The sequence below is a fragment of the Lynx rufus genome, unplaced genomic scaffold (genome assembly GCF_022079265.1).
Source record: "Lynx rufus isolate CCGP_SWC_20201006 ecotype Redwood Valley unplaced genomic scaffold, mLynRuf1.p SCAF_28, whole genome shotgun sequence".
Taxonomy (NCBI): Eukaryota; Metazoa; Chordata; class Mammalia; order Carnivora; family Felidae; genus Lynx; species Lynx rufus.
The window spans coordinates 9475115-9497783 of NW_025814843.1; the positions used below are offsets into that span (position 1 = coordinate 9475115).

Here is a 22669-nt window from a genome sequence, read left to right on the forward strand (position 1 = left end):
TGGGGTTTGCCCGGTCCAGAGGGTGGCAGAGTGGGGCCAGCAGTGTGAAAATCCCAATATTACTTTTTTTAAAAAAATTTTTTTAAATGTTCACTTATTTTTGAGAGAGACAGAGACAGAATGTGAGTGGGTTAGGGGCAGAGAGAGAAGGAGACACAGAATCCGAACCAGGCTCCAGGCTCTGAGCTGTCAGCCCGGAGCCCGACGCGGGGCTCGAACTCCCGAGCTGTGAGATCGTGACCTGAGCCAAGGTCGGACGCTCAAACGACTGAAAAATCTCAACATTTCAAAACCAACCTACTTTGCGCTGGCTTTACGTAGAACATTAGATGCACGCCATGCTGCGTTTTAGGAAGAGAGGTGTGCCAGTGAGGTTCCTTTGGATACAAGCAGTAGAAACGCGTGTGGCTGGTTTAATTTCCCGAACACAAAGAGTGCCCTTCACGCGTTCCTACCTGCCGGCCATCACCTGCGCGGGGCTCACCCAGGGGGAGAGAGAGTCCACTGGCCAGCTTGGTTTTGTGTCTGCTCCAGGCCAAGGCAAAGCAGGGCGCCTCGACTACAATGAGCAGAGAGGGCTGCTGGGCGGGCGAGACCACCGGCAGCCTCCACCGAAGATGTGACAGAGGGCCGCCCCCGAATCAAATGGGGGAAAGAAAACATCCCCCAGTTAGGATGCTGGCCCCGGGAGCTCCCCAGGGGCGTCTCGCCATCACGATCAGAACTGAAGTTGTCCCGGCTGTCTTCCCAAATTACAGATGCCTAGAACTTGCCCCACCTTCCTGTCGCCCTAAGGGGTTCTCTCATCCTAGCGTTCAGAAGAGGGGCCCCTGAAAGGGAAGGTATTTCTTTAGAGGCATGCAAAAGGCAACGCTCCAAGGCGCCCGAGTGAACTGTCATTTGGCCATCCCTGCAAACAGGGCCAAGAATGCAAACCATTTTTGAACGACCTGAGCCCTTGTTCCACGTGGGGGTCAGGGGGCCCCGGGCATGGGCATAAAAGAGAAGTGGGAGCCACATGACTCCAGCCAATGGTGCGTCTGGGTGCTGAGGGCAGATTTCAGTAAGCTGAGATGTCGAGACGGAGCTGTGGGAGCACCGGGGCTTTTCAGGCGAGTCCTGAGTCCCCCGGTTGGGAGGCCGGTCCGTGAGGTCCACGTGGTCAGCGTGCGGGGACTCGTGGGATCTGGGAGAACGGACCCCAGCCCCGGGGTCAAGGTGGGGGAAAAGTCACCCTCTGAAATGGAAACCAAGCTGCTAAGTGACATTCCCCTGCACGGAACTAACCTGCCTCGGGAGTCCCCCGTCCGAACAGGGCCACAGGTGAACTGTGCTGTCCTCGACTGTTTTATGGCTCACCCGGCGTGAAGTAACGGGCCCTGGGGTTAGTTTTCAAAGAGAGGGGACCAGAAAGAGTCTGTTGGTGCGTTCTCCCTCTCCGTCCAGGGAGGGGGTGCTGATTCTGGCGGCTGATGCCCAGAAGGCAGAATAGGGCAATTCTTCCCAGCGCCCTAGTTGGAGGAAACGTCCCTTGGGAGTCGCAAATTCAACCTCTTGGGTGATAATTTTGTGTGTCCCAAGTGACCTGAGGTTGCCTGTCACCCTTTCGTCTGGAGGGACATGTCCACTTCTTCTGATGCGGATGGATGCCGTGGTCCTCTTTGGCTGTGTTAGCGAGGTTTTCTCCACAGAAACAGCCCCCGTAGGATATACACACATATATGGAATGAGATTTATTTTTTTAACATTTATCTATCTATCTATCTATTTATTTGTTTAGAGAGGGGAGGACAGAGAGAGAGAGAGAGAGAGTCCCAAGCAGGCTCCATGCTGTCAGTACAGAACCCGCCACGGGGCTCAGTCCCACGAACCATGAGATCACGACCTGAGCCGAAATCCAGAGTCAGATGCTTACCCCACTGAGCCACCCAGGCACCTCTAGCGTGAGATTTATTATAAGATTTATTATATTTATTATATGAGAGTTATGGTATATATTTATTACAAGGAGGTTTATTATATTTATTATGAAGATTTATTCACGTTACCATGAAGGCTATTTGGGGGTGGGTGGAGGGTGTCAGCCTTTTGTTCTATTCAGGCCTTCTACTGATTGGACGAGGCCCACCCACGTTAGGGAGAGCCACCTGCCGACTCAGTCTACTGATTTAAATGTTTGCCTCATCCAAAAACACCCTCGTAGAGACACCCAGAAGAATGTTTGACCAGATATCTGGGCCCCTTGTGGCCCTAGTCAAGTTGACACATAAAATTAACCATGACAAGTAGGTGTGGGGTAACTTGCAGAAGGCAAAGACTGGTCTGCTCGGAAAAATCTTGGAAGATTTTCTCCATGTCATGGCTGGACCTCGAGCACTGATGTCTACTGCCCAGCTCCCAGGGTTACGTTTCTTCTCTTTTTATTTTTTATTTTTTTAATGTTTATTTATTGTTGAGAGAGAGACAGAGAGACAGAGCATGAGTGGGGGAGGGGCAGAGAGAGAGGGAGACACAGAATCTGAAACAGGCTCCAGGCTCTGAGCCATCAGCACAGAGCCCGACGTGGGGCTCGAACTCACGGACCGTGAGATCATGACCTGAGCTGAAGTCGGACGCTTAACAGACTGAGCCTTCCAGGCGCCACCCCCCCCCACCATAGTTACATTTCTGAACAGACACCACACCTATTGCAAAACAAGCTAACAAACAATGACAACTTTCAACTTTCTCCAATTATTTCCTTTGCATCTCCTTCTGCCACCGTGACAGCCAGGAAGGAGCCATTCTGACCCTGTGACCTTCATTCTTATGCAGGGATGATTGTCTTCTGTGAAGCCTGAGCATTTTAGCACTTGACTCCTTTCTTGACTAACAGGTCAATTACCCAGAACTCTAAGCTTATCACTTAAGACAGTAATTCACATCCTGATGATGCATTAGACTGTCCTGGGGAGCTATTAAAAAACAAACAAACAAACATTAGTTCTCATACTCTGATATCTGATTTAAATTGGTTTCGGGTGAGCTGTATATTAGTGAGGTTTTTTAAAGTTTATTGTATTTTATTTTATTTTGAGAGAGAGAGAGAGAGCACACGCACAGGGGAGGAGCAGAGAGAGAGAGAGAGAGCAGGGGAGGAGCAGAGAGAGAGAGAGGAAGAGAGAGAATCCCAGTCTCCATACAGTCATCACAGAGCCCAACGTGTGACTTGATCTCATGACACATGAGATCAAGAGTCAGACGCTCAACCCACTGAGCCATCCAGGTGCCCTGTACGTTAGTGTTTTTTAAAGCTTTCTGAGTGATTCTCCTGGGAAGCCAAGATTGGGAAGGGGGGAAAGGGAAAACATTCTATGAAGCATTTGGGAGAGATGTGATTCTGTCTGGGATCACAGAAGGCTGGAATGGCCAGAAATTGAAGAGTGGCCCTTGAGCGAAGGGAGTCCTACTGTGGTCAGGACCCTGAAACCCTACTTCTCCATCCCTCCCTATTGGCTCCTTAGCCTCATAACACCTACCCTGGTTTGAGAGCTGGGAATCTTTGTGCGGGCGACTTTTTCCAGCATATTGATTTTCAGCACTCAAAGCCCAGACACTCATAGATAAGACATATGTTCATAGTCTCACCTGGGAATTTCCTCCTCTCCCTTTTCCGGGTAAGCAGGTGGGTGGACACATGTAAGAGGGCAGCTTTAGAAGAAGAGGCTTTGCCGAAGCGAAAGCTCTCTTCCCGCATTTCTGTGGCCTTATGTAAATCACCTCTCCCCTCAGAGCCTCATTTTCCCATCTGTAAAATGGGATGAGAGCCTCTCCGATCCCTCTGGGCCTGACCTCTGTGCTTGGAGAGGCAATATGGGGCAAGGGTAAGAGCTCTCGACCTGGAATCTAAAAAACAGAGAGAAGAGTATTTGGAGGGCAAACCCCCAGGGCTCTGCTGAGAATTCAATGAGGTAATATGCCAGAAAATGCTCTGCAAGTACACGGGTCAGTCAGAGAATGCTAGCCGCCGTAACAAATAACCCCAATGTCAGTGGATTAGCACAACAAATGCTTATTTCGCACACCGCCATCCAGCGTGGGCTCCAGTCTTCCGGGGACTGAGTTCTCCCTCCTTCTTGTGGTACCGCCATCTTGAACATGTCTTCCAAGGTCACCACGGAATGGGAAGAGAGAGGTGGAGGCCTAGTGCAGGGGGTTTTAGGACCAGGCGTGAATGTGTCGTATGTTGTGTCTACCGTATTCCATTGGACAGGACTCAGCACATGGCTCCCATAACTGCAGGGGAGTCTGGGAAATGTAGTCTTCCCGTCTACCCGCGACAACCATGAGATTGGTTTGATGAACACATGACATTGTCTTGCCATGCCTGCGTACGACTTTCTGTGTGTATTCCTTTCAAGTGCTATTTAAATGTCAGATATTAATAGTAACGTGACAATATCCCACATTCCTGGATGGAGGGGAGGATAATAATTAGGAATGTTTATTTCTTTATTGGCCGTTCTGAGTCAAGAATGATGGTAGACGTGCATGTCGTATATGAACAACCTTGAGACGCTTGAGGCACAAGAAATACTCCATTTCTTTCTTTTGCTTCATGCAGTCAAATCCAGCTTCAAGCTCTCCTTTGCCACGGCCAGTACAAATTGCAATGTCATTCACTTGGGGGTGGTTCCCCCTCTCTGTGATCTTGTAAGCCCAGGGGTTACAAAGTGTTCATGATGGAAAAGTCCGTGGTCTTCAGTCCTCTGTAGCTGCAGCCCCCTGAGCAGGTTGGCTAGGCTTGCATGGTGCCTAGGGAGAGAGGGGGTTCCTTTGGGGACATTCTTGAGTGCTGGCAAAGGTGACCCAGGAGACCACAGCAGTGACCCTCAAGGTCAGAGGTTCGTGCTCACCTGCCTTCAGCCGAGATCTTTGCCACCCCCAGTGAGCCGTGTCCCAGCCAGCCCTGGTCTGGGCTCCCCCAATCCAGGGGACTCTAGCCTCTCTGCTTCCCTTTGGGTTATCACTCTCCTCTAGAACTAAAAGCATCAGCCTTCACCCCCACCCCTCTGAGATAATCCAGCTCATCGTCTCCGTCCCCTAGACAGGGGTCTCAAACTCAGGGGCCGGGTAGAGGGTGTGGATGGGGGAAACCAGGAGGGGAGGCACTGTGAGGAACCGGAATAGCTGTGCCCCATCGATTGCCCCCATGTGAGGAGAATGCGTGCCTGATGTCAACGGACTTTCAAGAGATGCCAGAAACCCAACTTTTATGCAAAATCTCCTGATTTGTCAATGTTGGCAGCTGATTCCTTTTCCTCTTCTTTCCTTTCGAGACACTCTGCAAGCCCAAACAAAACACGTCTGCAAGCCAGATGTGGACCAAAGCCCGAGAGTTTGTTCTGGCTGCCCAGACTTTCGAAAACACACTTTATTTGGGGTTGTCTCCTGGGGCTCCTGGCAACTTCTCTATTTTTTCTCTGAAACATAAAAGCTGAGCTCCCTTTGCAAAGCGGAGGAACCCAGGGCTCAGAAGACAAAGGCTTGACTGCCCTTTGAGTGAGGGGGCAAGGGGGAGATCACCGCGTTCACGGTTCCCAGCCTGTGTGGTCCTTGGTGAGGCGGGTGGAGAAGGAGGAGGAAGGAAGGAGGAAAGAAGAAAGTAGACATAACATAATGTTTTCATAACTCAGCCTGCACTGACTCCTTAAATCTTCATGCAAGGTGGAGACAGGGAGATGGGAAGACAGCTTGCGGCCAGCCTTCGCGCCAGGCTTCGTGATCCTGGCCAGTGTGGGGGGATGCTTCAGTGCCCAGCAGGGCGGCTGGGTGGCCAGACGTGGGGTGTAACAGCCAGTGCCCGTTCTCAGCCTCAGGGAAGGCTCCAGAACGGGCCTCGATGTGCCCCAGGGCGACAGGGGAGAGGCAGGTAGAAGGTGAGGGTTTTGGAGAAGCCAGGTGGCCGACTTAACAGAGCTCACGCCAGAGCCTTGGAGGGGCCGGTCCCCAAGCCCCGGCTCACCCCGGGTCCTCGGCTAACCCCATTCTAACTCCTGAACTGCAACCCGCTGGTTTCTGAAAATTGTGATCTCGATCCTGCTTGCTTCCCAAGGCGCTCGAGGCAATTAAGATCTATGTTCAGTAGGATGTAAACCAAGAGCAGGAAGAGGATGCGGGAGGAGAGGTCCCTGACCCCTGAGATGAGCTGATTTGTGACGCTGGGCCCCAGTCTGACTGTAAGTTTCCTGACAAACAAGCGAAAGAGGAACCCCAGACACGCGTGTGGTTTGCAGCGTCCGAGAACCCAAGAACGCACACGCTTGCCTGTAAATTCGATCTCTTGTCGGGAGCTGGTGGTAAAGAGGGGTCTGTGGTGTGGACAGCGTCTCCCGGGCTTCCTGTGTTAGTCCGGAGCCTTCGAGAAGCAGGGTGGCCACGCGGGGACCGAGGTGGGGGGCACACCTTGGGGGCAGGAAAGGGAGAGGGTGCGGACCGACATCTGGCTCCGAGGGAAGGAGAAAGAGAAGGGCTCAGCTGGGCGGCTGGGGGACCCCTGCGTGGAAGTCAGGCACGGAGAAGGGCCCCAGTGTCCGAGGAGGAGACTGTGAGGGCCCACGGCTCCCCGTAGTGGCCCCACAGCGGGCGACGGGCTGCCCGCACAGAGCCCAGCTAACCTCCCCGTAGTGGGAGATGGGCCAGGGGCCTCCTCCCCGTTACCAGTGAACCTCACTTGTTCAGATGGTGAGGACTGGATCTGAGGCCATTTCAACAGGGGACGGAGATTGGGCTCGGCCCCCAAAGAGACAGATGGCTGGGGGGTTGTAGCCAGTGGACGGCGAGGGGGCCAGCGGATGGGAGATCCCTGGGAGGAGACACCGAGGGTGCAGGTTCCTGCTGAGAGGGTTCTGCTAAAACCAGTCCACAGGCAGGCGGAAGGCAGGACCGGGGCCAAGATGGGGGGTGGGGGTGGGGAAAGCGACTTAGAGCCTGAGTTCACTTGATCAGGGGCACGGTCACCTCCTGCCCCAGCATTTATCTGACCCATTTCTTTCGGTTGGCTTTAAATTTTCACTTCATGTATCGATTGAGGAACCCCTTAGAAATATTGTTTTTCAGGGGCGCCTGGGTGTCTCGGTCGGTTGAGAGTCTGAGTCTCGATTCCGGCTCCGGTCATGATCTCGTGGTTTGTGGGTTCGAGCCCCATGTCGGGCTCTGCGCTGGCCTGCTTGGGGTTCTCTCTCTCCTCTCTCTCTCTCTCTCTCTCTCTCTCTCCCCCCCTGCTCGCTCGCGCTCTCTGTCTCTCAAAATAAAGAAACATTAAAAAAAAATTTTTTTCGAGCACACATTAAAATAACAGCCTAGTGATTCGATTGTTTTAGGACCTTTTAAGGCCCTATAAAACCATCCCGTGTACCGCCGGGGGCACACTGACAGCACTCTGGTTTTACGGAGCACACGGAGATGGTGACTGGAAGGCTGTGTTTCGGGCCCGTGTGCCCGCTGTCTGCTCCGAGCTGGCCACTTTGGGGCACCTCTCGGGGCTTGGAGAAGGGGGGCTGAAGACGGTCTCAGGGAGTGCAGGGGTGGGAGGGAGGGGGACGCCGGGGGCCCCAACGCTCCTGGCCTCAATGCTCGCCCGCCCCTGCCGCCCAGATGCCGAGCTGGATCTCCAACGGAGCGTGCAGGCCGTGCTCCGGGAGCTCGGCGCCCAGGCCCCGTCCCTGCAGAGCAACCAAGGTAAAAGCCAGCAGGCAGCCTCTGCCACGATCTCTCCCAACCACCTTCCCAACCCCCCCCGGCGAACCAAATTCCCCTCGACCCTCTGCGCCCACCAGACTCCCAGAAACGCGGCCCCGGGCGCAGACCTACAAACATCGCCGGTCCCTAAGCCACAGGCATACACCTGTGTCCCCCTAGTGTCCCTCTGCCTGCCTTTCCGCCCTGAGAGGCCCCTGTCCTCAAAAATCAGCAGAGCAGAATTCCATGGGTGAGGAGTCCAGCCATGTGGCCCCAGGGCCAGATGCCCAGCTGAGGGGTCAGACTCGTGGTTGGTCAGAGTCACGGTCTGGGGCTCCAGGGCGCAGGGTCCCGCTCCGGGGGTCCCCCGCTAAGAGCCCCCTGCCCCACCTACGTGTGCCGGGCTCCCCTTTCTCCCGGCCAGGCATGTGGAGATGGTCCCTGCATAAGAAGGTGGAGCGAGATCCTGGAAAGAGTCCGGCTCTGGTCCGCATTCTGCTCAGAGAACTGGAGAAGGTGGGTTCTGGGCTTCGGGGAGGCGGGCGGGGGTAGGAGAGAGGGAGAGGGAGAGAGAGACCCAGCCAGCTGCGGCCTCGGGGCCATCAGAGCCGCGTCCCCCAGACTCCGGTCACTTGTGGGCTGTCAGCATGATGTTTGCCAGCCGTGTCTCCCTCCTGCACGCTTCTGTCAGTGAGATTTTCTTGACCCTGACTCTCCTTACTTCACTTGACGTAGCCCGTTCCCCCAGGACCGTTAATGGAAAAGCCCCCACTGGCAGAGAGACAGAATACCGATAAACATAAGTGCCTATTTCTTATGACCTTTTCTTTTTTTTTTTTTTTTGACGTGATTTTTTATTAACATTGAATAAAAAAATAATATCCACTCTGGCTGTCTCCTGCATTGCAAGGGGAAGAGTGGGGGGAGGGCCTGGCACTTCCCGCCCCCGCCCCCCAGGCGCAGGGCAAGCCCCGCCTCCGGGGCTTGCCCTGCTTCCCTTAGGGTGACGTTTTCAAAATCGTTCTTGGACCGCCGAAAGTGACCCTCCACACCACCCCATGCCCCCTCCCCCGGGCCCCCAGACCAGTAAATGCCCTGCGATTCTCCTGTTTTCCAGGCAGAGAGCGAAGACATCCGGCATGCGATCATTCCCTTGCTGCACACGCTAATGTATGTGCTCACTAAGGTGAGCGTGACGCCGAGGGTCAGGGCGGTCGTGGCAACCCACACGTGGCAGGGCCAGACACTGTCCTCTCCCGCAGGAGACACGCAGTCTCTGCCTGGGCGCGCCTAGGAGAACTCTTGGGTGGCCTGCCCCAAACCGTCTTCTCCACACTCGCGGTGCCCTGCCCCTAATACACAAAGCGGGCTACTGGGGAGGAAGTTGGGAAAGCGGTGCGCGCGGGAGGCATGAGAGCCTCGAATGGCGGAATGGGGTCCTCGGGATTGCTCCCATGCGCCCCGGGGGCCATCACTGATCCCTGCTTAGGAAAGGGACGAGCCACGGAGAAAATGTCTCGACAACAGCGATCAGGAGCTGTGTAAGATCGCGGGGGGTGGGAGAGGGCAGCGAGGGAGATGAGGGGCAGAGAGAACAGTTCGGGGGCTGCCGGGATCCAGGGGCGGGAGGGGGCTGGGCTCGGGCCAAGGCAGAAGGCGCAGGAGGAAGCGGACCCCGTGGCCACTGCACTGGGAGCGTCATGCCTGCGGGATATCGCGCCCAGCGGGCTGGAGACGAGACTCCAAGTTTTCAGGCTAGAGCCCCGCGGGAATGCGCTGCCCGGACAAGCGGAGGGGAGGGGAGGGGAGTGGATTTGCTAGCAGGACAGGGTGAGACGGATCCCCTTTGGGGCGAGTTTGAGTGGGGTGTCCGAGAGGCGTCTTTCAGGTGCCGGGCGAAGAGACTAGGGGTGTACGTTTGGGAGGGAGGTGTGAGCCCAGGTCTGGCTGTCAGACCTGCCTTTCCTCCTCTCCACCCCACCCTCCCACCCACCCAGCACCCTTTGTGACCTAGGGCTCTGGGCACCCAACTCCTCCCTCCCACCCAGGCCACGGGCATCACGGAGGAGCTCTACCGGAGAACCTACACCTTTTGCACAAGGTTGCTAACCCTGCCCGCCCCCTACTGCACGGTCGCCTTGGACTGCGCCATAAGGCTGAAAACCGAGACCGCTGTCCCAGGTGAGAGCTGTCCCAGGTAGGAGCTGTCCCAGGTGAGAACTGTCCCAGGTAGGAGCTGTCCCAGGTAGGAGCTGTCCCATGTGAGACCTGTCCCAGGTAGGAGCTGTCCCAGGTGAGGTCTGTCCCAGGTAGGACCTGTCCCAGGTGAGGTCTGTCCCAGGTGATACCTGTCCCAGGTAGGAGCTGTCCCAGGTGAGACCTGTCCCAGGTAGGAACTGTCCCAGGTGAGACCTGTCCCAGGTAGGAGCTGTCCCAGGTAGGACCTGTCTCAGGTGAGACCTGTCCCAGGTAGGAGCTGTCCCAGGTGAGACCTGTCCCAGGTAGGAGCTGTCCCAGGTGAGACCTGTCCCAGGTAGGAGCTGTCCCAGGTGAGACCTGTCCCAGGTAGGAACTGTCCCAGGTGAGAACTGTCCCAGGTAGGAGCTGTCCCAGGTAGGACCTGTCCCAGGTAGGAGCTGTCCCAGGTGAGACCTGTCCCAGGTAGGAACTGTCCCAGGTGAGACCTGTCCCAGGTAGGAGCTGTCCCAGGTAGGACCTGTCTCAGGTGAGACCTGTCCCAGGTAGGAGCTGTCCCAGGTAGGACCTGTCCCAGGTAGGAGCTGTCCCAGGTGAGACCTGTCCCAGGTAGGAGCTGTCCCAGGTGAGACCTGTCCCAGGTAGGAGCTGTCCCAGGTAAGAACTGTCTCAGGTAGGAGCTGTCCCAGGTGAGACCTGTCCCAGGTGAGACCTGTCCCAGGTAGGGGCTGTCCCAGGTGAGACCTGTCCCAGGTAGGACCTGTCCCAGGTGAGACCTGTCCCAGGTAGGACCTGTCCCAGGTGAGACCTGTCCCAGGTAGGAGCTGTCCCAGGTAGGAGCTGTCTCAGGTGAGACCTGTCCCAGGTAGGAGCTGTCCCAGGTAGGACCTGTCCCAGGTGAGACCTGTCCCAGGTGAGACCTGTCCCAGGTAGGAGCTGTCCCAGGTGAGACCTGTCCCAGGTAGGACCTGTCCCAGGTAAGAACTGTCTCAGGTAGGAGCTGTCCCAGGTGAGACCTGTCCCAGGTGAGACCTGTCCCAGGTAGGAGCTGTCCCAGGTGAGGTCTGTCCCAGGTGAGACCTGTCCCAGGTAGGACCTGTCCCAGGTGAGACCTGTCCCAGGTAGGACTTGTCCCAGGTAAGAACTGTCTCAGGTAGGAGCTGTCCCAGGTGAGACCTGTCCCAGGTGAGACCTGTCCCAGGTAGGCGCTGTCCCAGGTGAGACCTGTCCCAGGTAGGAGCTCTCCCAGGTGAGACCTGTCCCAGGTGAGAGCCGGCTCAGATAAGAGCTGCAGTGCAGCTACATCCACGGTCTTGCTTTTCCTCCGAGGTTCCTGGAGCTCAAAAGTCCCAGCACCTTCTGTGGAGGGTGCGAAATGGGGGTCAGAGACCAGAAGCCGGTTGGCTGATGCGGTCTGCTTTGCAGGGACACTGTACCAAAGGCTGGTCATTGCCGAGCAGAACCTGACGAGTGAGCTGTACCCCTACCAGGAGAGGTGAGTGACCCCTGGCAGCATGCTGGCTTCCGCCCCCTCCAGGTGTTGGGACGCCATGACTGCTCACTGAGGGGGACAAGGCTGGGTGGAGAGGAACCCCAGCAGAGTTTCCTGTCCATGGCATTTGTCCCGGGGGGAGTGTATTTGCAAGGGTGGGCGGGGCCTGCCTTCTCCGGAGATCACAGGAAGCAGGGTGGTGGGTCTGTCCTCTGGGGCTGGCTCAGAGCCCTCCCGCTCACATGCAGAAGGCGACACGAGCACTGGGCCAGCCTGGAGTTCTGTCGTTCCACCTCCGTCCCGCCCTTGGCCATGATGCAGCATCAGCTGGCCAGCCAGCTGGCCAGAGGTGGCTCCCGGCTGTTTACGGTCCAGGCCACAGTCACACCGTGAAATCTGGGGCTTTCATCTGTGCCTGGCCCTTCGGATAAGATTGAGGAAATGTCTGCTGTTGGTGTGGGGAAGAGGGGCAGGCGAAGTTGGGGGTGCCGCTGCTGACCCCGCCCTGGAAGGTGTGGCTTGAGGCTGTGTTCGTGGGGGGTGCAGGGAGGTGAGGTGGAGAGACCCAGAGGAGCCGGGAGCCGGGAAGGAGAGCAGGGGCGGGAGGGAGAGCCAGGCGCTGGCATGATAGGGTGATGGGAGGAGGCAGGGCTCACTCAGGGTCCAGAGTCCGCTTGGGCAGGAAGGAATTAGGGTCCCTCCTGGAGGGCGATGTCATCAGTGGACCACAGAGCTGAGGGGGTGGGGGACAGGATTTAGCTTGGGACTTGCCTGGACGCGAGACTAGGGGGCACCCAACGGGGGCCAGCTGTTCCTGCCTGCTCTCTGATTTGCCACAGTCCCCACTCCTCCCTATTGCTGTCCCCCCAGAGACTTCTTTTTTAAGTTTATTTATTTTTGAGAGAGGGCAGCGCAGAGAGAGAGGGAGAGAGAGAATCCCAAGCCGTGAGCGCAGAGCCCGAGGCGGGGCGCCACCCCACCAACCGCGAGATCATGACCTGAGCCGACATCAAGAGTCTGACCCTCAACCGACTGAGCCACCCAGGCGCCCCAACCCCCATAGACTTTGGAATCCGCGGCTCCTGTTTTTGGAGGAACAAAATACTCGGGGGCTGCGGGCTCCACGCTGCCCTTCCAGGCGCTCTCCCCGCCGCAGCCATCCTCTGCAGCAACCCCCCCCCCACCTCTGCCCTCAGAGCATTCCTCTTCGTGGACCCGGAGCTGGTGTCCCCGTCCGTGTGCGGCGCGCTGCTGCTGGAGCTCGAGGCGGCGCAGGCGCAGCAGACGCCGGAGGCCTGCATGCGCCACGTGGTCGCCCACGCCCTGCAGGCCGCCCTGGGGGACGCCTGCCACGCAGGCGCTCTGCAGAGGAAGCTGCAGGTAACCGCCCCGCCCCAGCCCTCCTTGGCTGCGCCCGGGGCCCTGCACGCACACGCCAGCCCTCCTCCCCATCTGCTCTCCTTCTCCCCGGTTCAGACCACCCTTGCCCCCTCAATGCCGAAGGAGTACGCACTCGTTAAGGAAAATCCGGGGCGGGAATGCACGCAGGCCAAAAGAGGAAAGAAAAATCGCTCACACCCGCCCACCCAGATGTATTCCCAATCGACGTTTTGGTCTGTTTCCTTAATAATACAGACGACGATAACCCGGACAGGTGCTGTCGACTGAATGTCTGTGGTGTCCCAGGCACGGCGTTAGACACTTTTTACATGTATCACATTTAAAAAAGGCTCACCACGTGTCAACAACATTGTGAAATGGGTATAATCATTAAAACTGGGGCACAGAGAGGTTGATAACCTGCCCGTGGTCACACAGGTACAAAGTGACTGGGTCAGGATTTGAACCCAGATCTCTCCGACCTCAAACTTATGTTCCACCGCCTCCCGGCCCCACAGCCCCACCACCCTTTTTTAGCAGGAGATACCAAACTCTGTATACAGTTGTCCCAAATTGGGGTGACAGGCCGGGCCTCAATACTCCCGCACCTATTAATTATTGGACGTGGACGGTCCTCAGGAAGGGACATGACCGTGGAGAGTGGCATTTTTTTTTTTTTTTTTTGCCGGAGGCTGACTATGGAAAGGGACTCGGCTGACAGCTGACGGTTGCTAATGCTCCCAGCAGCGGGGCTAATGAGTGCCTCAGTCTTGAAGGTGGGAATCCGGGGAGCCACCATGGCATTTATCACACTGTTGCACATGGAATCAAAGCCAAAGACATCTCAATGGCCTACAAGACCCTCGAGATCTGTCCTACCTCCTCGCTTCCTCTCTGATTCCATCTGATTCCATCTTCTGTAGTTTCCCTCTCTTCCTCTCTGCTCCAGCTACATAGGTCTCCCTATTGTCCCTCAAACATGCCAGGCATGCTTACATGCCAGGGCCTTTGCACATGCCGTTTCCGATGCTTGGAACATTCTCTCAGATATCCACACGGCTCGCTCTCTCACTTCCTTTAGGACTTTACTCAAAAGTCACCTGTCGGTGAGACCTCCCTGATCACATTATCTAAAATGTCAGCCCCTGCCCCCAATTTCACATCCTTCTTCTCTGCAATTTATCGTATTATAAATTTTACTTCTCTTGTTTATTATCATGGGGGGGGTGGAGAGAGAGAGACATACACTATAATATAAACTCCCTGGGAACAGGAATTTTTATCCGTTTTGTTCACAGCTGTATCCCAGCATCTAGAACAGGGTCTGGCATGTCGTGGGTGCTCAATAAATAATAGCGTATTTATAAATTGAGCAACGAGATGAAATGGACCCGATGGCCCCTTCTAACTCCGATTCGGTCATCTTCTCGTTGCATTATCTGTTCGCTCCACAAGTGTTTATCGGGGCCCTAGCCACCCAGAATGACCCTCCCTCCCTTAAGCAGGAAGTTAGGATCCCGCTCAGCAGACCCCCCCAGCACAGACCAGAGAGGAAAACAAGCCCTGGTGTGCAGACAACATAATGCAGGGCTCTTCTCAGGGTTTCGGATCTGCACCACGGGAGGGAGGAGCTGAAGAGCATGGGATTGCCCAGTGAGAAGCTTTCAAAACCTGTTCCCATCCATTCCCATTAAGGAGAAAGGCTCAACTTGGTGTTCTACCCCTAACTTCTTTAACAGTCCCTTCCCTTTTTCTTTTTTTTAAGTTTATTTATTTTTGAGAGGGAGGGAGAGAGAGAGAGAGCGAGCAGGGGAGGGGCAGAAAGAGAGGGAGACACAGAATTGGAAGCAGGCTCCAGGCTCTGAGCTGTCAGCACAGAGCCCGACGCGGGGCTCGAACCCACAAGCCGTGAGATCATGACCTGAGCTGAAGTCGGAGGCTTAAACCGACTGAGCCCCCCGGGCGCCCCTAACTTCTCTTTTTAAAAAGAGAAGGCAAGCTTCCAGCCATAAAGCCTTGGCAGGCTGGCACTTAAAAATAGGGGTTTGTGATGATTATATTCATCTTGGTTATTTTTCTAAGTGGGACGTGTGACTCTAGCCTTTTTATATAGATTACCAACATAAATTGCCCTTCTGAAATAGCTGGGAACCAAAGTGAGCTGATTGAAAGAACAAGGGCGAGAAAATAATCATACAGCAACCATTTAGGGAGCACCCACCACGCGCCAGGGCGTGTTCTAGGCGCTGCGGATGCCGCTGTAAACAGACTGCCTTCCTGGAGTTTACATCCAGGCGGGGGCAGAAGACTGACCCAAGGGAGGCCCTCCCTGCCCCTCTGGGGTCCCGCCGTTGCGGGGCAGCCCCGTGTGGGGGACAGAGAGGACGCTCAGGTGTGGGCAGCATCGGGCAACCTCGGAGCCCGGGGGGTGGGGGGGGGGGGTGGGGGTGGGAGGCTGGGCCGGGACCCAGGCTCTGGCGCCCCTCCCCGACAGGCCAGCCCTCGCCAGGCCCTGGAGCGCTATTTCCACGCCGTGGTGGCAGCCGTGGAGCAGATGGCCAGCGAGCCCAGCCCGAGCCGGGAGGGACACCTGGAGAGGCTGGAGGAGATTTACTGCTCGCTGCTGGGGCCGGAGGCGGCCGCCAGGGGGCGCTGCGGCGGTAAGCGGGCGGGGGCGGCGAGGCCCGGCGAGGGCCCGCAGGGGGGCGCCGGAGAGCAGCGCTGCACCTGCCGCGCGTGGCTGAGGCGGGCGGGCCTGGGGACCGAGGGCCGCCCGGGGAACTTGGACGGTCCCGGGCTAAGCAGGCAGAGAGGAAGCCTGGACGGGACCATATGGGGGAGAGAGGGTCTCTGCACGCCCCCCGCGCCCTCCAGGAGCCGCAGGGGAGGGCAGAGGAGAATCCCACAGCCCGCCCCCCCTTCTTTCAGGCGACCCCCTGCAGTCCCCGCAGCCAAACATCCCTCTGCCCAGCCCCCACATCACCTTCCACCTGTGGACGGATGAAGAACAGCTCTGTAAGTGCCTCACACCTCCTCCCTGCAGAGCTGAAGGGAAATGAGTGTGTGCGTGTGTTTCTCACTGTGTGCGTGTGCATGCGCGTGTCTGTGTTTGTGTGTGTGCGTGCAACTGTGCTTTCATGGGCCTATAGGTCTGTGTCTGCGTGACTGCGTGTATCACGTGTGTGTATCTATTTATGTCCTTGCGTATGTGTGTGCACATCTGTGTGTGTGTGTGTGTGTGTGTGTGTTCACGTGTGTGCGCCTTGCTCCCTGAGCTGTTCTGCACATCTGGAGGAACGCATTTTCTCTATGCTAGAAGAGCTCGGTGCCTTAGCCACTGGCCTCACCTAGAAAGGGCCACATGCCCAAGCTGATGCCAACAGACAATGAATGTCCCCAAGAAGGAGGCAGTCACACAGAAGTTACAGTTCCAGGAACTGGAGGGGTCTTTCCAGAGAGATCTGCTTGCCTCACACTTCTGTCCACACTGGCCTTCCCCTCACACTGTCCCTGGCTCTTCTCAAGAGAGGTGGGGGTGGGTGGTGGGGGTTGGGGGAAGTGCTGGCTGGTGAACTAGGCCCAAGTCCCTCCTTGCACGGGCTGGGTCATCCTAGACTGCCTCTGTGTTCTCGCTGGGCCTCAGTTTCCTCGTGGGTAATAAAATGAAAGTAGATTAGAAAAGCCTAGGGGCACCTGCGTGGCTCAGCGGTTAAGCGTCAGACTTCAGCTCAGATCATGATCTCACCGTTTGTGAGTTCGAGCCCCGCGTGGGGCTCTGTGCTGACAGCTCAGAGCCTGGAGCCTGCTTTAGATTCTGTGTCTCCCTCTCTCTCTTCCCCTCCCCTGCTCATGCTCTGTCTCTCTCTCTGTGTCAAAAATAAACATTAAAAAAAATAATAAAAATAAGAAAACATTTCTCAAAAGAAGGAAAGAAAGAAAGAAAAGCCTAGAAGTCTTTCCTGGAGTAGGCAGGGTCTGCTCTCTGTGTCCCAGGGGAAGCCACAGACAAGAAGAGGATAGGAGGAAGCTAATAAAGAGGGCTCCAGAGTCAGCGAAGGGGAAGGTACCGAGTGTTGCTGACTACTGCAGGACTTCTCAGAGCCTTGAGTACATGTACTCAACACGAGGTGTCAGGAATATGCGGGCTTCGCCATCTCTGTTCACCGCAGGACCTTTGTTCCTTCGCGGGGCATCTTATGGGGCTTCTGTCCAGCCGAACGGTGTTTGAGAAACACGGGAGCCCAGGCCTTGCAGGGGTGAGGCCCTGCCAGCCTCCTCTGACCCCTCTCCTCCCCGCTCCCCGCATCCCAGGGAAGGAACTGGTGCTCTTCCTGCGCCCGCGATCGCAGCTGTGCCTCAGCGCCGACTTGGAGGCCTTGGATCTGCAGGGCCTCTGGCCGGACCGGGAGCTGGCCCGGGTGTCCATGCTGTCCACAGACAGCGGCATCGAGCGGGACCTTCCTCCGGGGGCTGACGAGCTGCCCCTACCCGGCAGCCCCGAGATGGAGCGCGCCAGGCTGCAGCGCAAAGGCGGCGTCAAGAAGCGGGTGCGGCTCCCGGACGTCTTGATGCCCGCGTGCTGGGACGGGCCCCCGGGTCTACACCGCAGGACGGGCAGGCCCAGTGGGGACGGGGAGCTACTGCCTGGTGTGTCGCGGCTTCACACGGCCAGGGTGCTGGTGCTGGGGGACGACAGGATGCTGGGGCGCCTGGCCCAGGCCTACCACAGCCTCAGGTAGGGCCCGGAGGGGGGCGGGGCGGGGCGGGGCGGGGGGCGGGGCTGCGTCAGACCCAGCTCGCCGCCGCCGCCAGGGGGCACTGCGCTCACCAGCTCGGCGCTGTACGTTCTGGCGAGCCCGGCAGTCCTCGTCACCACACCGCGCCCATTCTGCAGATGAGAAAACGGGTGCCGAGAGATTGAGTAGGTCGCTCGCAGGCAAGAGAGAATACAGAGCAGAACCAGGATGTGGAACGTTGGAAGCGCAAACCCCTGCCCTGACGCCTGTGTTCCGCCCTCTTTGCTAGGAAACGAGAGACCCAGAAGTGCTGCCTCACCCCCAGGCTCAGTCTACAGCTGTACTACATCCCCGTGCTGGCACCCGAGGTGGCTGGGCAGGGGAGGGGGGAGGCACGTCGGGGAGGACGTGGGAGGGGCGTCCCCTGCCTCAGGGGCTGGGCAGGGGGCACGCTTTAGCCCCATCCCTGGCCCCAGGGACTAGGATCACCCTTCCTTAGGATGCGGGGCTGGGGGAGCCCTTGTGGGTCTGTGTCCCGGAAGCCACAGACGCAGGCCCCCGAGGCTCAGTGTCCCCTGGGGGGGGGGGGGCGCGGGCAGCCTGCCCAGTGCTGAGTTTTGTTTTGCTTTCCTGGTGGAATTCATTGCAAGCCTCTCCTCAAACAGGGGCTCACACCCACGCACACACAGCATGCTTCCTGGGATCCCATGAAAAGAAGCTTCGGGCAGTGGGAGCCCTTTGATCTGTTGGGGGCCAGACTCGCCTTGGCGGCTTTTCGATTATTCGATTGCCCCGCTCTGCTTGCCTAGTGGGGAGCATTCAATTCCAAGCAGTATTTGTCTCTCTACTTCCAAGGCTGAAGATCGTCGTTCAATGTCCCCAGCAAGCGGTCCTCAGTTAAGGGTTTACCAGCTTCATCTGAGGTATAAGACCTAATAGGCTTCACGTGGCAGAGAAAGCGAGGCCCCAAGAGGTTCAGTGATCGGACCATAATCCCAAGGCCAGTTTGCGGAGGGGACCCTCTGGCCAGAGACCCGGCCTGATGGGTCTGCCCCGTCCCCTTGTCCCCAGAAACAGGCATCATGCAGACACTCGGAGCTCAGAGAGCTGGCCACATTCCTGGGCCGCGCAGACCCGTGGTACGAGAGCACCGTGAACACACTGTGCCCGGCCATCCACAAGCTGGCAGAGATGGTAAGGGGGCAGCGAGGGCGGGAGGGGGGGCATTTCAGATGTTACCCTTGACCCTTGACCTCAAGGGTCAACCCCAGGGCGCGCCCCCCCCCCCGGGGTGGGATGAGGCCAGAAGGAAAAATGGAAGCTGGTGGTCGAAATTCCCCCAGGCACCTGCTTTGGGTGGAACACCGGGGAGACCATCGAGCAAAACATTCTTTCCTTAGTGTGTAGGCCAAGGTGCTTCCTGGGACGGCCTCTCCATGAGTGTAATAGCCCGTGTTTCCTGAGCACTTACGGGTGCCAGGCGCTGTTCAAGGGCACTCGCACTCCACGGCCCTACCAAGTAGGCACTCTTGTCGGCAGGTGCGAGTGTAGCCATCTCCCCACTTTACAGACCAAACTACTGAGGCGCGAGATTAGGGAACTTGTCCAAAGTAAAAAGGCGAGAGGTGGACTCCCACCCGGAACCGGACAGCTTGATTCCAGGTAGGCGGCTCGTGAGTTCATCTTCCAGTGACTTGAAAAGATCTTCATATATTAAGAGAATCTCTTTTTTGTTTTTTCAAGTAAACTCCACCCCACCCCCCAATGTGGGGCTCGAACTCACAACCCTGAGATTAAGGGTCGCTGGCTCTACGCGCTGAGTGAGCCAGGCAGGTGCCCCTACTACTAAGAGAATCTTGACCTTTTAGCCGTCAGGTGTTGCCGATGTTTTTTTCCACTGTTATTTGCCTGCGAATTTCATCAGCAGTGTTTTCTGACTTACAGAAATTTGATATATTTTTTCTTTTTTTTCTTTACTTATTTTTTTAATGTTTATTTATTTATGAGAGACAGAGCATGAGCAGGAGAGGGGCAGAGAGAGAGGGAGACACAGAGTCCAAAGCAGGCTCCAGGCTCCGAGCTGTCAGCACAGAGCCCAATGCGGGGCTCGAACTCACAAACCGTGAGCTATGACCTGAGCCGAAACCAAGAGGTGGACGCTCCACCGACTGAGCCCCCCGGGCGCCCCCAGAAGTTTAATATTTTTATGTCACACTCAGAACTTTTATCCTTTGAGAGACCTGCCTTTGGAGTCCTGCTTTGAAGGTTCTCCTCTGCTGATTAAATTACATCCAAGAGTAGATAAATATTCCCTGATGATTTACTGTAACTCTTTTAATGCCTCGGTTTTCACATTTAAATTAACGTGCCTGCGACTGGTTTCAGTGCTTTGTGTGAAGCATGCGAATGTCTTTTTTCCAAATGTGTAGCCAGTTGTCCTAAAGCTATTTATAGCACAAGCCATCTTGCCCCATCAGTCTGAAATGCCACTTTTCTCGTTTACTAAATTTTTATTCTTTCTTGTTGACCCATTCATTTCCGGACACATTAGTACTTTCATATTTTAATAGCAGGCAGGATAAACCGACTTCATTACTCTTCTTCCGGAAAATGTTTCAGACTATATCTGTTTCCAGATAAATATTAGAATTTTGTCAAGTGTTTTTTTTTTTAATTTTTTTTTAACGTTTTTATTTATTTTTGAGACAGAGACAGAGCATGAACGGGGGAGGGTCAGAGAGAGAGGGAGACACAGAATCCGAAACAGGCTCCAGGCTCCGAGCAGTCAGCACAGAGCCTGACGCGGGGCTCGAACTCACGGACCGCGAGATCATGACCTGAGCCGAAGTCGGACGCTCAACCGACTGAGCCACCCAGGCGCCCCTGTCAAGTTTCTTTTTTTTAATCCACCCCACTCCCCCACCACCTTGGGATTTTGATTGAAATTTGGAAGAGACTTAGCCTCTTTAGCGTGTTAAGTTACTCCCTGTGGGAGCACGGGATTTATCTTTATTTACAAAAGTCTTGTACGTCCCTCAGGATAGCTACACTTTTAGCATGTTTTTCTTGCTGAATCTGCTCCTTACGTTTGATGGCTTTTTTTTTTTTTGTAGTTGTGGGTGGTGTCTCTTTCCCCTTATATTTGGGTAGCACTTGCTGTTGTATGAAGGAGTCTATTGAGTTTAGCTACCTTATTTTCTTTAAGTTTTTGTTTAATGTTTATTTATTTTTGAAAGAGAGTGCAAACAGGGGGGGGGGGGGGGCAGAGAGAGAGGGAGGCACAGAATCCGAAGCAGGCTCCAGGCTCCGAGCCGTCAGCACAGAGCCCGATGCGGGGCTCGAACCCACGAACCGCGAGAGCATGACCTGAGCTGAAGTTTGACACTTAACTGACTGGGCCCCCCCCCAAACACTCCTGGGTACCTTATATTCTAAGTTGACACTTTACTGAGATCTTTGTGTCATTTTATTGCCTGATTGATTGGGGTTCTTTCTTATACCTTCTAATAAAAATGTAGGGGGGGGCCTGTTTCCTGAATTATTGCTTACCTGAAAAGTGTCTTTGTGCATACACAGAAGACTGGTTAGCCGAGTATTGAAATACCTTTTCCTCAAAACTTGGAGGCTATCAGGGGTGCCTGGGTGGTTCAGTCGGTTGAGCATCTGACTCTTGATTTTAGCTCAGGTCATGATCTCATGGTTTGTGGGTTCGAGCCCCGCATCGGGCTCTGTGCTTACAGTGCAGAGCCTGCTTGGGATTCTCTCTCTCTCTCTCTCTCTCTCTCTCTCTCTCTCTCTCTCTCTCTCTCTCACGCTTTCTCTCCGCCCCTGCTTTGCTCCTGCTCATTCTATCTCCCCCAAAATAAAAACACTTGGGGCACCTGGGTGGCTCAGTCGGTTGAGCGTCCAACTTCAGCTCAGATCATGATCTCACGGTCTGTGGGTTCGAGCCCCGCGTCGGGCTCTGTGCTGACAGCTCGGAGCCTGGAGCCTGCTTCGGATTCTGCGTCTCCCTCTCTCTCTTCCCCTCTCCTGCTTATGCTTTGTCTCTCTCTCTCTCTCTCTCTCTCTCTCTCTCTCCCTCTCTCTCAGAAATAAATAAACATGAAAACATTTTTTAATAAATAAATAAGACTTGGAGGCTGTTAGGGGAGGAACATCTGATGCGGGTCTCACTTCTGCTCTTTGGTTAGTACCTTTTTTCCCGCCCCCAAGCCGGGACACATGTAGAAATCAGGGTTCCCCCTGCTTGCTTTGCCCTAATAATTAGCAGTTTGTATGGCCCCCACACTTAGTCCAAACGCAGTTTCCACATGAAGAGACTGGAAACAGTGTGAGAGATACATAGATCGATAGATCGATCGATCGATAGATAGATAGATAATGATATAATACTTGAATACGACAAGAGCTAAAGGAGGCAGCAAATCACCTCACCTCTCGGGCCCAAGGTCACCTGGCCAGTGAACGCCTAATCCAAACCTGGAACTCAGTTCAGCCCCTGTGATCATTGGCTATGTTCTCAAGCATCTGGTCCTTACCCCAAGTGTCCAGCTCCTTCCCTTCCAGCTAGAGGCGCCCCCTGTGTCTTTGTGCAAAGTGGAATGCATCAGAGGCCCTGGGGGGGCCGGGACCCTGGACAGGTATATTTGCCTGAGGAGTAGACATCAGGCGGTCAGCAGGGCCTGGACTGCATTGAGGGACCAGTTGGGTTTAGTGCCTCACAGAGGGGACACCGGAGCCTTGGAGCTTCTCCGTTCCGAAAACAGCACCTCCCACCATAGCCCGGAGGGTGGCGGCTGAAGGCCTTCCCTGCCCCCCTCACAGCCTCCCTCCCTGGACACATCCCGGACCGTGGACCCCTTCATCCTCGATGTCATCACCTACTACCTTCGCATGGGCACCCAACCCATCTACTTCCAGATCTACACAGTCAAGGTAAGTATGGCCCTCCCCCCGCCCCCCCGGGACCCCACCGCCAAAACACTCCGGCTCTGGGGAGACACGGGTTAGCAGGGCACACGTCACAGACCCACCCAGACGCTCCTGGTTGCTAACCGTGTCTTTCCAATCTTTGGACGAATCAGATAATCATTAACTTCACAGGCATGCGGCCTGAGCAGAAGTACATCTTCGCGTGGAAAGA

General features: G+C 55.8%; 1 protein-coding gene across 7 annotated transcripts in view; it reads left to right on the forward strand.

Moving 5' to 3' along the window:
• PIK3R6 (phosphoinositide-3-kinase regulatory subunit 6) overlaps positions 1–22669 on the forward strand; it is a 59103-nt gene that overhangs the window by 18893 nt on the left and 17541 nt on the right. For 4 of the 7 annotated variants that reach the window (XM_047089667.1, XM_047089668.1, XM_047089666.1 and 1 more), the window contains 12 exons: positions 7636–7719; positions 8144–8235; positions 8837–8905; positions 9768–9900; positions 11341–11410; positions 12604–12787; positions 15282–15447; positions 15716–15802; positions 17099–17522; positions 17813–17891; positions 18595–18717; positions 22351–22461. In XM_047089667.1, the coding sequence (XP_046945623.1) occupies positions 7636–7719; positions 8144–8235; positions 8837–8905; positions 9768–9900; positions 11341–11410; positions 12604–12787; positions 15282–15447; positions 15716–15802; positions 17099–17522; positions 17813–17891; positions 18595–18717; positions 22351–22461 (1622 nt within the window). Of the gene's footprint in view, positions 1–7635; positions 7720–8143; positions 8236–8836; positions 8906–9733; positions 9901–11340; positions 11411–12603; positions 12788–15281; positions 15448–15715; positions 15803–17098; positions 17523–17812; positions 17892–18594; positions 18718–22350; positions 22462–22669 lie in introns of those variants that run through there. The other 3 variants (XM_047089670.1, XM_047089671.1, XM_047089672.1) reach the window with 3 other exon arrangements.